Source organism: Delphinapterus leucas, chromosome 15, assembly GCF_059928025.1.
Source record: "Delphinapterus leucas isolate spDelLeu-1000000601 "Yukka" chromosome 15, BTC_Dleu_Yukka2, whole genome shotgun sequence".
NCBI classification, from domain to species: domain Eukaryota; kingdom Metazoa; phylum Chordata; class Mammalia; order Artiodactyla; family Monodontidae; genus Delphinapterus; species Delphinapterus leucas.
In genome coordinates this window covers 19,977,673-19,992,054 of record NC_143143.1, presented here as the reverse complement: position 1 = coordinate 19,992,054, position 14,382 = coordinate 19,977,673, and the positions used below count along the sequence as shown (strand labels likewise).

Here is a 14,382-nt window from a genome sequence, read left to right as displayed (position 1 = left end):
TTTAAATTAATCATCAACTCCTCCGTCTTTACTCTCTGTGCATTTGCTAAAGACTTGAGATCAGAGATATTTTCATGCTGCTTTGGGTTCATTTACAAGAGGAAGCCTGTCTGGTTTCATCTTGGAGCATCTATTCATCTTGTTATTTAGCACTGGCTCAGAGACCCAAAGATGGAGGGTTTTGATAATTAAGTAATTTAAATGGGACACCAAAGAAACCTCAGCGGAGTTTACTGTAATGTGTGATACAAGAGAAATGAGCTGGGCTAGGTTTTGACTATTTAATGAGCTTTTGGAAAGTAATTACTTGAAACTTGGGTCCATTTGACTAATATTTTTTCTTCTGACTTGTCATTTTCACAAGTGTTTTACTGAGAAATGCAAATATTATCTGAATGAACGTGCCCTTTGCTTTGGTCAAACTCCAGTTTCCTAGTGGTGGCAGGAGGGGAATTTGAAGATATTGAAACGGTTCTCATTAAATGCATCAGTAACTGCGTAAACCTCATTCATAAATCAAAATGAATCATGTGACATTTCTAACTTGAAGTTCAGGGCCACATTCAGGCTTAGGTTTGATTAACCATAAGGGATCTAGTTCTGGGACGGGGGGCAGCAGGCACTACTGTCGGGTCCTCCTATTAGAAAGACCTGGCTAGGAAATTACTGCTGGGATGAAAAGCAAAAAATAAAGATTAGTTGGGACTCTTCCTCAAGCTGTCTTCCCTAATTCATAGGAGTGATCATTTCTGAGAGTCCCACGTTTCCTGTCCTGAAATTCATTAAATTCCACGTTTCTCTTTCTCTTGAAGCTGATGACCAAACACCCGGGCAAACGTCTGGGTTGTGGACCTGAAGGTGAACGTGACATTAAAGAGCATGCGTTTTTCCGGTATATTGACTGGGAGAAACTTGAACGCAAAGAGATTCAACCCCCGTATAAGCCGAAAGCCGTAAGTAAACCGTTCTTTCTGGTTGTTGGGTCCACATCGTAACACTCTTTCTCTCTCCAGTGCGTGTGCCCTTGGTGTCCTCCGAGGGGTGGACCTTGATCTAGGAGTGCTCACATTTATACTCAAAGGCAGTGGGTACAAAAATGGAGATTTCCATCCACACGGCCTCTGTGAATGTGGGAAAGACCATGGACATTGAGTTTTTGTTTTATCGATTCAATTATTGTAACCGTCTGAGCTGGGGAATGGTTCTTGGGTGAGCAGAGTTCAGATCCATTCTTGGACAGTGATAAAGAATCTAATTTTGCCCTCGTTCTTTCCTTGGCTCGACTGTGTCATTTTCTCTTCATACTGACGTTGAAAAGGTCATGCTGTTTATCTCAACAGTATTTAAGTTTAATTCTGAAATATACACTCCATCTGAGTCAGTAAAGAAGACAGAACCACCAGCCAGCTCCCACCCAAGGCGAACCAGAATGAGTGACGTGCTGGTAGCCCTCCTGGAGGCTCTGGGCATAGATATAGCTCTTAGAGAACTGTTACTAGAATAGTAAAGGTCTCACATTTCCTGCAGTTGTGCGCACATGGTAGTGCTTCCATCCCCAAAGACTCGGCAGGGAGGAGGAGTTTGCCCCTGAATTAATTGGAACCGTGGTTCTACTGGGAGGATATTTCTTTGTTAGATTAAGTACAGCGGAGACCTGGTGACTTTATTATGGATTGTAGAACTACCGACTGAGGCTGAAAAGGGAGCATAAACATTGTCATCGAAACCTGAAATTGTGAGGGTCTCGGATGTTAAGATGAAGAAAATGACAGTAATAACGGTGCTTGTTTTGATACCATTATTATGAATTTCTTGGCCACTTATCTGGCCATATTAAACACTTCACACATAGCATCTGATTAAATCCTCACAACAACCTATTAAGCAAGTGCTTCCATGTAATGGAAGAGGAAATGGAAGCACAGAGGGGTTAAGTGCTCTGTCCAAGGTCACTCAGCCAGTGTGTGAGGAAGCGAGGATTCAGAGTCTGACTCCGTTAGAGGCGTACCAGGATGCCCGGGGCAAAGGACATGTAGTTCTGCTTCTGTCATCTCGCCAGTCCTGCACATCCCAAATGCTTAGGATCACAGCATCCCTGATGAATTGTTTCTCTCTGGACACTTCCTGGTGTTCAGATACAGGGTCCTTTTAGAGGCAGCCAGTTCCACACTGTGGTCCTTCTAATTGTTGCCAACATGTATACTGATATCAAAGCAGCCTCCCCAGAATTGCCATCACTGGGTCCTGTTCTATCAACCAGAGCCTCTTTCTCTGTAGCACATCCTTATACTCCTGAATCCTGCGATTTCCAGGCTAAACACGCCCCTCCTCCACCTGCAAGCATGTCCCATGTGACATCACCTCCGGGTGCCTGATGTCCTCCAGGTAATCAACATCCATCTTAAAATACAGACACAGGATTGAGCACAATATTCCTAATAGTGTCTGACCCTCAGTGAATGCAGTGGGTCCAACGAACCATCTCTTGCTTATTCTGCATCTGGACAACTTGGACGAGTCGTTTCCCCTCTCTGCTCTTCTGCTGCATCGTCTGTAGTACAGCGATGATAACAGTGTCTCCATCAGAGGAGGCTCATAATGCATAAAGCACTCAGTACGTGCCCGGTACGCAGGAGGCCCTCTGGGATAGTTGATGATTTTTGTTAGCGGCGTGTCACAAGTTGGTCGTTGTGTTGGGTGCAGCGTCTTTGAGGGGCAGAACATTGTTGAGTTCTGCTGCTGCTAGTCCCTAAGATAACGTCCATGTGTACACTTGGGGTTCATGTGTACACCTGCATGTCATAGGCAGTATCATCACTTTCATTATATAAAAAAACAATCAAAAAGCAATCTGGGGGCTTCCCTGGTGGCGCAGTGGTTGAGAGTCCGCCTGCCGATGCAGGGGACACGGGTTCTTGCCCCGGTCCGGGAAGATCCCACATGCCACGGAGCAGCTGGGCCCGTGAGCCATGGCCTCTGAGCCTGCGCGTCCGGAGCCTGTGCTCCGCAACGGGAGAGGCCACAGCAGTGAGAGGCCCGCGTACCGCAAAAAAAAAAAAAAAAAAGCAATCTGGAAGAGAAGAGTGGATTCTCCATTCGGGAAACTGGGAACTTGAAGGTGGCACACACAACCCACTTGGGTTTTGTCGGGCTCTTCATGAGGTCTCAAAATGTGGACCAATCTCTCTTCACTTGGCCAGAGGAAAGATGCAAATGCCCCCGTCCCCACCGGCATTGAGCCACTGACATTTTAGGTTCATTCTTTACGTGTAGAGCAGTGGTTTTTCAAAGTGTGGTCCCCAGACCAGCAGTATCACCTGGGAACTTTAGGAATGAAATTCTCAGGCCCTGCCCCAGACCTCCTGAATCAGAAACCCTGGGGGGGTGGGGCTCTCTAGGTGAATCTGATAAACACTCCAGGCTGGGAATCACTGCTGTGGAGTTCATGGTCAAAAGCTCAGGCAGGGAAGCTAGACAGAGGCCAAAGGAATGTGGCAAGGAGAGAAATCTCTTTAAGAGGAACACACTGGTTCTCACACAGTCTGAGTGAGGGATGGTACCTTCCAGGAACAGGTAGCTACAGAGGGCAGGCAGGTAATGTCAGTGAGGGAGATGGGAGTAGTGGGGAGAGGGGCAGACAGGGGAGCTGGTGGCTCTCAAGGGCTCGGTGGGTATTCATCTCCAGCGGACCAGTTGGAGGATCCTGTGGCTCATTACTAATTATTGTATTCTTTTTATATTATCCATGATAATAACAGCTACCTTCTCCTGAGAACCTTCTATGAGCCGGGCACTGGGCTAGCCAGATTGGTCCTGTGGGGATGCAGGCTCTGCATTGCTCCATCCTCATTGGGATTTTCATATGAAATCTCACTATTTTTATAAATATGTCAGCAACAAGTTTTAAAAATTAAACACAAATCAGGTCAAATAAAACACACCCATGAACCGTATGTGGCTGTCAGTTTATAACCTCTAGAATAGTGATCAGTCAAAGTCAGGTTGAAGTTTAGCCGGTTAGTACTGGTTACTGACAACCAGAGCCCATTTTGACTGGTTAAATACTTTGAAATATTTAACCTGGCTCAGAGGAGGTGCTCAGGAAAAATTATGTGTTCTTATCATTGATAATACAAAAAGATTACAATAGTTAGTGATGATCTACAGGATCCTTCAACTGTTCTATATTGGATATGGTTTCCAGCCAGCCAATGTCTTGAAATGCCTCATGTGGGTTTAACAATGACTTTCAAAGTACAGTGACTGGACTGGGCTATAGACTTCAAGATGTTCTACAACCAGCTCTAAGGGGAAGAGGCACTGCCCTTGATTTTCTTAGGGTGAATTAGAAATAAACATAATAATGAATATACCACCCACTCATCTGATTCAATCTGGGCACACGCCTTTCACACAGCAGTTGCCAGCCTTAGAGCCCCTCCCCCTGCCGCCCCCCCCCCCACCAGGGATTTCACATTTCCCCTTCCCCACACCTTCTGAAAGGCCCGCGGTGGGTGTGTGCAGAGTTCCATGTGCCTCGCGGGATATTAAAAGGCATGCATGTATCTGTCAGTGTTCCTGATTCATGCATGCTATTAAATAGAGAGCAGCAAGAGAAAGAAAAAACATGGGGCAATAACAGAGGATTATATTCAAACATCAGTGAAGGGTGCTATTATTGGAGGTTCATTAAAATAATTTTAAATGGATTTTTAAAGTCGTTCTCTTTTACTGTGGCAAGAGCTCTTCGCAGAGTAGCATTGGAAACTACTGAAACACATTAGCCTCATGTATTGTTTCGGGTACAAGAGTAATTTTTTTAACGTGCATCTGATCGTGTCACTCTCTTGCTTAAAGACCCCCGATGGCTCTCTGCCAGCCCCGGGATAATGTCTATTGTTCCTTAGCATATATGGCTTTTAGAGTCTCCCCAGGTCCAGTCTCTGCTGCGTCCCCAGACTCCTTACTTCAAGAACTGGCATTTCTGAGTGTCGTTCAGTTCCTCTAACATGCAGTGCCTTCCCTTCCCTTCCTGGCTTTCCCCACGTGGAGCCAGCTACCTGGAAACCCCAAAGCCTTCCCGTGCTCCCTGCATCCCCTCCTCCTGGTGCCTCCCTCCTTCCTCCTCATCAAATCGGTAGACCGTCACCCACGCAGGGAGGCTCTTGTCAATTCCTGAGTAGGGATCATCTGCTAGTGTCCCATCAACAAACTCATCACACTTTGTCGTAATTACTTGTTCAGTGTAAGGTCTGTCTTTTTGGCGAGACTAAAAGATTGCGACTGTCTTTTTCAGGGTTGGATCCCAGTGCTTAGCATAAGGTTGAGCACATGACATGTGCTTAATCATTTTTACTGAATAAATGAGTGATTAAATGAAAGGCCGTCAAATAGGAGCTGCAATGCACTGTGCTGAGGAACATACCGGATTCTTTAGGGATACATATTAGAGCACATATGTACAGCAGTGTGTCTCAAATAAATTGGTTGTTGTGTAAGCCACCCTATTTAAAAAGGGCTGTAATGTGGGTGCTGAGTTGTATCTGTCATGGCATCGTTTGGTTGTGTGATGAAGGATCTGACGATGCAATGCATGAATGTTGGATTTTGGGTGGAGGGGGCCGTGACTTCCGCAGTCTGTCGTTGCCCAGCCAGTGCTACAGGTGCCATGATGCAGCCTAGCGGAGCTTCTTAAACTTTAATGTGTATACGGAGTCTCTTGGGCATCTGATTAAACTGTGGATTCTGATTCAGCCAGCCTGGGGTAGGGCCTGAGATGCTGCATTTCTAACATGATCCCAGGTAAGAGGATGCTGCTGGACCACGGTGTAGCAGGGGCTGCACCGGCCGGTGAGTTGACTGGTGGATCCTGTTGTAGTCAGTGTGCAGTGTGGCATGGTGAGGGCTATGCTGAAGGGGTGTATATGTTTTAGTACAGAATGTGCTTGGAATGTGGCTTGGGACGCGTGGCAGGGTGCTATAGGTCAGTGTGCGGCGGATGGGAGGTGCTGGTTTGCGGCTGAAGGGCGGAGTGTGTGGCTGGGCATGTGGTGGAGTGGTGGGTTGAGAAGCAGCGCGTTCTGGTTCCGTCCTCTAGTGGGGACGTTATGGGTCATCCATTCAGCAGGTGTTTATTGATGTTAGGTGCTGTTCTAGGCCCTGGAGACACAGGAATAAAAATAAAAATCTCTGTATATTCTAGAGGGAGTGGGCAAATAATGAACATAGAAATCCTTGACTATGTCAGATAAGCATTATGGAAGGTTGGGGATTGGGAGAGCAGGGTCACAGAGACGTCAGTTTTAAATAGGGTCGTTGGAAAGCCTCACGGAGAAAGTGACATTTCAGCAAAGATGGGAAGAAGGTGAGGGAAGGAGGGAGCCATGTGTATATCTGGGGGAGAGAGTGGTTTGGGTGGTAGTAATAGGTGCAAAGGCCCTGGGGCAGGAGCTGGCCTGGCACGTTCAGGGAAGAGCAGAGTCCAGGTGGCTGACCTGAGCCGGCAAGGGAGAGAGTAAAAGGAGATGAGATCAGAGAGGCCACGAGAGGGGCAGATGGTACAGGCCATTGAGGATCTGCGGCTTTTACTCCAGCTAAGGTGGGCAGAGAAGTATCTTGATCTGACTGTTATGGGGGGAGGGGTGAAATCAGGAGATGGGTTATGAGACTCTTGCGCTAATCCAGGTGGGAGGTGCTGTCTGGTGATCAGCTTGGAATGTGGCTGTGCTGTCGTGGAGGGTGTGTTGAGGCCACACCGTGGGTGAGCATGTCTTACGGGAGAATTTGTGGTATGTGGTGCTATAATGTCGCAGTGCACTGTAGGCTAGCATAAGGTGTTTAAATCAAAACGCCTGATTGAGGTTTCAGTGGCGTTCGTATATCATTATGAATTGCCTCGGTGAAGTCCAGTGGTATCCATGACACCTGACGCAGGGCTCGCCCTGAAAATGAGGTAGGGACACAGACCTTGGGCTCAAGGCTCCAGTTGCCCCATGGAGGCAGCCCTTGGATCAACTCACCCAACGGGCAGCATAGATGCAGCAAATTGAAGAGTGAGAGAAAAGTAACAAGGTGACAAGGATGCCCTGTTTCATTACAGTCTACGGAGCCTGCAGTACTAGGGTGTGTGTACAGAGACCTGCCCACTAGTAAGCGTGGCTCTATTCTTGTCCTAAGACGTGATCATCTGATTGTCATTTCACCCTGGGCAGGGGTTGAGTGCAGTTGGACGGGACATAGTCATTAAGAAACATCTCTTTCCCTACATCCTTTCATCGAGGGCGGCCATCTGACACTGTCTAGACATGATCAGCGTGCTCACCCCTCCTTCCTTCCCTTCCAGCCTTGGTGTCAGGCTCACAGACTCCAGCCCCACCCATATGATAGGCTGATGCCAGTCATTTCTGCTCTGGTTACCTATTCTCTGTTCTCGTCACTTTACATAAAGCCCCGTAGAATTTTGAGGCATCTGCACCTCTGAAAAGTCTTGGAATCTTGCAAACTAAAAAAAACGGAACCCCTTCTCCCCACTCTACTTTATTCAGCCTCTCATTTAATATCCTTTCCAAAATACTGCATAGGTTACTGGATCACATACCGTTACTCGCATCCTCTGGGAGTCTAAATGCCGAACTGCTCACAGGACTTGGTTTCTTGGTAATTCTGTCATCTGAAAACATTGTTTATGTAGCTGAGGTCAAAAGCTTCAAGTACTGCTTTAATGAGCTGCAATTCTGTTCATGTGACATTCTCCTCCAAACCCAATTGCCCTTTACACTGTATGAGTAAGTGTCTCTGTGTGTGTGTCTGAACGTGTGTTTGATGTGCTGACATTTCTGAATTGAAGCCACAAAGCATAACCTTTGTATGTTTGCTATTAAAACTCAAAATTCAAGGCTTAAGAAAGGGAGCTAACTTTTACTTAATATGGTTTATTTAAGAATAGAATCTAGCTCCTCCAAAGTACCAAATGCTCAAGAGGATAATATTTTTTTGAATACTGGGGTTTAAAATAATTCTCATAAAACCTGTGCCGTTCAAATACATTGGAAAAAATATTGAGCTCTTGTCTGTGCCAGGCACTGTTTTAAGTGCCTTCCAGGCATTACCTCATTTAATTCTCACAACCCTATGAGGTAAGTGCCATTGTCACTGTGTTGCAGATGAGGGCATGAAACTTGGAAAGGTTAGGACATTTGCTCAAGGTCCAGCAGCTTGGAGGTGGCCAAGCCAGGACTTGGACCATGGATTTTATCTGCTCAGTATCTTGGAAAGATGTTTAGAAGCACCTGGAGCCCCTTTTAATAAGGTCTGTGAGACACTGATGGGAGCGGACCATGATAACACCATCTAATGGTGTCTGTTACATAATAGAAAAAGACTAAGCATTCTTACAGTCCAAATGAATTAAAATTTATTTTAAAATATTGCAACAAACATGTAGCGTATTCACACCTTTTACAGTTCACTGGCAGGATTTTTAAAAGATGCAAATCTCACTTGTTCCTTAAGGCTTTGATTTCGAGGCTGGCAAAGACAGCAGACACTGAATAACCCCTGGAAGCAGGGCATGGCAGCATCTGAAATGAGGCACTCAAGGCAGGCTCGTCAAGAAGTAGACGTTTTCCCACCCGGTTCTGTTTATTCTCGTGGTTATCCAGAGAGTGTGGAGTTTGCAGAGATCGTAATCAAAATATTAGGCTACATGCGTACGCTGACTAACAAATAGCCAAGGGTTGTTTAGGACATGTAACCTGGAGTTTGTTTATCTGTTTATCTCCCTTTCCATCCATCCGTGGAGAGCCTACTGAAACTGTGGATTCAGCCAGGCTCCCTTTGAAAGATGGTTCAAATTGACAGGTTCCTGGGCCAAGTGAGTTTCCTAAATCATTTGCCAGGTGCGTGACTTTGAGCTGTCCCTTGGCAGAGGGGCCAATGGTTTGATTGAAGTGGTAGGCGGGAAGGTCACATGCTGAGAGAGAGCATGAATCTGTTAGGATATGTCTGGCCATAACCACTGAAATGTGACAGAGGTCAAGAATTGAAAGATACCCTAGAAGTGGAATTCAACCCCTCCATTCTATAGATGAGGAAGCAGAGGCCCAGAGATTTCCCCAAGTGACTTACACAGGGAATATGACAGAACCAGGACAAGAAAACTCACCCTCCATTTAATGCATGAAGGACTTTATTAATAACACTATTTACAACAGTAACAATAAAATGGGTCAGGCATGTTCTATGAAATTATTCAATTTTACTAGAAAGCAGAGCACTCTATCTAATTTATTGATCTCATGTCATCTGCACAACAACCCCAGGAAATAGATGGTATTATTACCTCCCCCGTACAGGTGAGGAAACAGGCTCAGAGAGGTTAAGTAACTTGCCCGTGGTCACACAGCCAATTTAATCTGAAGTCCTGTTTCTTTACCTCCGAAGCCCATACTCTTGCCTCCATGATGTTTCTTCTCTCATCTCCCAAACTCGGCTGCACAGATGTGGGATTTGAACTGCTCTTGGTCCAGTCCCGTGTTTAAATACTTTCCTGGGGGATGGGCTCCGTTGAATGAATGTCCATGAAGTTTAGTTCCTTAGATTCTGCCGTCAACCCTGCCCAGGTTGTAATTCTTATCACAGTGCCCCAGAAAGCTGTTGACCAAAGGTTGGGAGAACTTCAGGAGATGAACACATGGATCCAGGGAGACTGGGTCAACAGAGCCAGGATTCAAACACCAGCCTTGGGACTTCCCTGGCGGTCCAGTGGTTAGGACTCGGCGCTTTCACTGCTGTGGCTCGAGTTTAATCCCTTTTCAGGGAACTAAGATCCCACAAACCATGTGGCACGGCCAAAAAACAAAACAAAACAAAACAGAAAACCCAAAAAAAAACACCAGACTTGCTATTCAGCAGCTGAGTAAAGATGAGCCTCCACAATCGCAGGCTCTCCAATCTCAGTCGGGCTCTTAAGCCTGCCCGGGCAAGTCCCCAAACCTTCTGTTTTCTGAAGGTCCCCCTACTAAAGTTCCAGTCCCCTTGGTCTCAACTGATAGCCCCATCTCCTAAGTTGGGGGGAAATTGAGGCCCATGGGTGGGTGGCTTTCCTGCTCCTGTATAGTCATCTTGACCTCTTTCCCTCTGTGTGTCAGCAAACAGGTGCCTCCCCCGGCCCCCCGTGAAGACTTTCCCCTGCTGCTCTGAACCCCTGTTCTCCCATGTCCTTTGTGCATCTGCTCTGGCCAGCCTGTGCCTACAGCTTCTCTATATATTAATCAAAGCTCCTATGGTTACAAATAGGAACCCAATTCAAACTGACGTAATGACTAAATTTTTTTCAAGTATTTAGCTGTGGCTGGATCCAGGGTCTCAACAGTATCAAAAGCCATCCACTTCTCTGTCTCCCTGGGATGGCTTTCCTGTCTGTTGATTTCATTCTTCATTCCCTGAAGGCTTTCTTGGGCACATAGCTACTCCAGACTTACTACGTCCCATTATTTTCGCAATTTCTGCCGAAAAAAAGAGCTTCCTTTTCCTAAACTTCCCAGCAGCCTGGAACTCAATCTTGTCAGAAGGTATTGGGTCATATGGTCATCTCTAAAGCAATCACTGGGCCTGGGGGTTGGGGGGATGGAATGTTCTGATCGGCCAGGCCTGGGTCACCTGCCAAGTGACTGGGTCTGCCCCTATCTAAAGTGGACATCTTGCAGAGGGGAAGGAGTGGGTCCTCCGAGAAAAATAAAGCCACTGTGCCTGCAAGCCCAGCAGATATCCACTCTGACTCCATTCTGATTCATTCTCCTCACACAGAAACATGCTAAGTCTCTCATCTTAAAAATCCCTTGCCTCAAACCTGGATCCCTCCATCCTACCGCTAGGGCTCCTGCCCTATCTTCTCATACAAACAAACTTTGGAAGGAGTTCTTGCTGTCTCCACTTCATTACCTTCCATTCTTTCTACAGTTCAGTGCAATCTGGCTTCTGCCGCCACCATTCTATTGAAATTTCTCTCCTTGAGTCAGCAATGACCCCAAATTGTCTCCTCTCGTGGACTTATCTTTCTTGACCTCATCAAATTGGGCACTTTGATCTTCCTTCCTTAAGAAAAAATCTGAAAAAGTAAAAAATTCCAGCAGCATCAAAAGCTATGCAGTGAAATTAAGTACCTCCCCAGAGACCCCTAACTAGGCTCCGTGGCTCTCCTTCCCAGAGCCACTCACTGCGACCGGCTTCCTTGGGTGACCTTCTGGAGACGCTGTGTGCAGCACAGAAGTCCTCCACATCACACACAGGGATGTTAGTGCTCGTGTTCAATTCCCATGCCTGGCTCTACTCCTGCCTTCCATCTTGGAGATTGTTTTTTATTTTTTTTTAACTTTTAGATTGGAGCATAGTTGATTAACAATGCTGTGTTAGTTTCAGGTGTACAGCAAAGTGATTCATTTATACATATACATGTATCTGTTCTTTTTCAAATTCTTCTCCCACTTAGGTTGTTACATAACATGGAGCAGAGTTCCCTGTACTCTACAGTAGGTTCTCATTGGTTATCCATTTTAAATATAGCAGTGTGTACATGTCTATCCCAAACTCCCTAACTATCCCTCCCTGCCCCCCGCCCAGCTGGTAACCATAAGTTCCTTCTCTAAGTCTGTGAGTCTGTTTCTGTTGTGTAAATAAGCTCATTTGTATCATTGTTTTTAGATTCCGCATAACTGATATCATTGGTTTTTTTTTTAACATCTTTATTGGAGTATAATTGCTTTACAATGGTGTGTTGGCTTCTGCTTTATAACAAAGTGAATCAGCTATACGTATACATATGTTCCCATATCTCTTCCCTCTTGCATTTCCCTCCCTCCCACCCTCCCTATCCCACCCCTCTAGGTGGTCACAAAGCACCGAGCTGATCTCCTGCTTCCCACTAGCTATCTATTTCATGTTTGGTAGTGTGTATATGTCCATGCCTCTCTCTCACTTTGTCACAGCTTACCCTTCCCCCTCCCCATATCCTCAAGTCCATTCTCCAGTAGGTCTGTGTCTTTATTCCCATCTTACCCCTAGGTTCTTCATGACCTTTTTTTTTTTTTCTTAGATTCCATATATATGTGTTAGCATACGGTATTTGTTTTTCTCTTTCTGACTTACTTCACTCTGTATGGCAGACTCTAGTTCCATCCACCTCACTACAAATATCTCACTTTCGTCTCTTTTCATGGCTGAGTAATATTCCATCGTATATATGTGCCACATCTTCTTTATCCATTCATCCGATGATGGACACTCAGGTTGCTTCCCTGTCCTGGCTCCTGTACATAGAGCTGCAATGAACAGTTAGGTACATGACTCTTCTTGAATTATGGTTTTCTCAGCACGTCTAAATCTACTTCATTCTTTCAGTAGCTTCCTAGTTTCCTATATGTGCGAGTTTATCTGTAGGATAAGCTCAGAGTCTCTCGCTCCTCTTCAGGCCCCTCTTCTCCCTTGTTCTCAGGGCACTGAGCTGACTGATTTTCCTCCTGTCTCCATAACCACTCCCGGCAGAGATACTGCATGAAGACTTCTGGTGACAGTTGAACTTGGAGGATCAAGACATGCCCATGACCCAGAGAGGGAAAGAACAAAAGTGTATTTTTTGTTTATTTACAAGTGCAGTTTCTTAAAAGCAATCACAAAGTGCCCTCCAATTAGGGTACGAAAAACAGCAGCTCACAAGCGGTGTGTGAAACCGCTCGAGATGTCTTTCCGAGGAAGTGAGGCTTGGACGGGAGAGGGGAGGTGTCCCTTTTGTGCCTGGGCCCACGTTTTCCTCACTTTCTCTAACCAGGAGCCCCAGGGCCTGGCTTCACCTTGTGGCTTCCCACATATCTTGCCAGCCTTGGTGGGAAAGATTTCGTGTTTTAAGTGTCTGTAGCTTGTTAATGATAATATCCTCGTGATCTCAGAGAGACAGCAGTGAGCGGTCCTGAAGAGAAATCTTAGCTCCCTGCCCAGGAATCAGACCTGGGTAGCGTGGATGAAAACCGGAAATCCTAGCTGCTGGTCCGCCAGGGGCTAGAGGCTAGAAGCAAAGTTGCCCTGGCTCTTGCCCTGTTTGGAAAATGAATTTCTCAAAGAGGCAAACACTGTAAGAACAGGTACAAAGTTTATTATCAGAGACGCAGCATAACATGCGGGAGAGCACACAAAAAACAGCTTGTTTATTTAAGACAGAAGCAAGGCAGAGATACACACCCTGAGAGAAAGGGCATGGGTGTCCTCCCTAATGAGGAGAAGTGCAGTGAAGAGGTAGTTAAATCATTTATATAGGGCAGCTCTTCCGGGTCTTTGCTTACCTTTGGCCAATTATCTCATTTGTTTTCCACACCTGACCTGTCCTAGGGCCCTCCCCAATATGTGTGCACATGTTTTTTGCCAAGATGGGTTCCAGCGCAGAGGCCTGTGGGAGGTTTGACAGCACCTATTACGGGTTGCGTCCTCTCCTTTTTTGACCCCCGAGAAGCCTTCCTGTGTATGTGCAGTTGGGCAGCTGGGGAGGTGATAGATGTGGTTGTTTTATCTCTTTACTCTGGCAGAGCTCAGCCCCTGCCACCAGCTTTGTCCTTGGAATGTCATGGGAAAACAAAGCTCCAGTTTACTCTGCTGGACAAACTCCAGCTGTCCAGCCCAGGGGCCCATCTACCTTCTACCTCGCTAGGATAGGTTGGGGTGTGGCAGGGCCTGTAGGATCCCTCAGTTGCCAGGGTACAGCCATGCCCATCAGATTAGCTCATTGGACAGGACTGGGTAAGTCAGCACTCAACAGCAGCTACCAGCTACCATGTCAGAGATTTTATGTGCATTTTGTCAAATCAACCTCACCGCATCCTGCAAGATAGATCCATTTGACATAACAGAAAACCTGGCTTAGGGAATTTAGCTAACCTGCTTACAAATTATCTGTCTAGGGATGGATGGTGCTGAGATTGGTACCCAGGTCAGCTTTTTTTTTTTTTTGTGGTACGCGGGCCTCTCACTACTGTGGCCTCTCCGGTTGGCACGCGCAGGCTCAGCGGCCATGGCTCATGGGCCCAGCCGCTCCGCGGCATGTGGGATCCTCCCGGACCGGGGCACGAACCCTCGTCCCCTGCATCGGCAGGCGGACTCTCAACCACTGCACCACCAGGGAAGCCGCCCAAGTCAGCTTTCAAGTCCATGCCACATGATTGGATACAGTCTGTAAGGCAGTGAGATGTCGCTGTTGCCCCGTGGTCTTTGGAATCAAGCAAAGCAGGCTCCGAATCGTGGTTCTCCTCCTTTACCTTGTATGACCCTGACCAAATTGTTAACTTTTCGCATTTTCTGCTAAGTGGAGATAATCCTTTTCCTGCCTATCTTACCAACTTG

The 14,382-nt window shown here is 46.5% G+C and overlaps 1 protein-coding gene across 3 annotated transcripts in view; it reads left to right on the top strand.

Annotated features, from left to right (window-relative positions):
- PRKCB (protein kinase C beta) overlaps positions 1–14,382 on the top strand; it is a 312,172-nt gene that overhangs the window by 284,609 nt on the left and 13,181 nt on the right. For all 3 annotated transcript variants that reach the window (XM_022588515.3, XM_022588514.3, XM_022588513.3), the window contains exon 16: positions 813–953. In XM_022588515.3, coding sequence (XP_022444223.1) covers positions 813–953 — 141 coding nt within the window. The remainder of the gene's footprint in view (positions 1–812; positions 954–14,382) is intronic.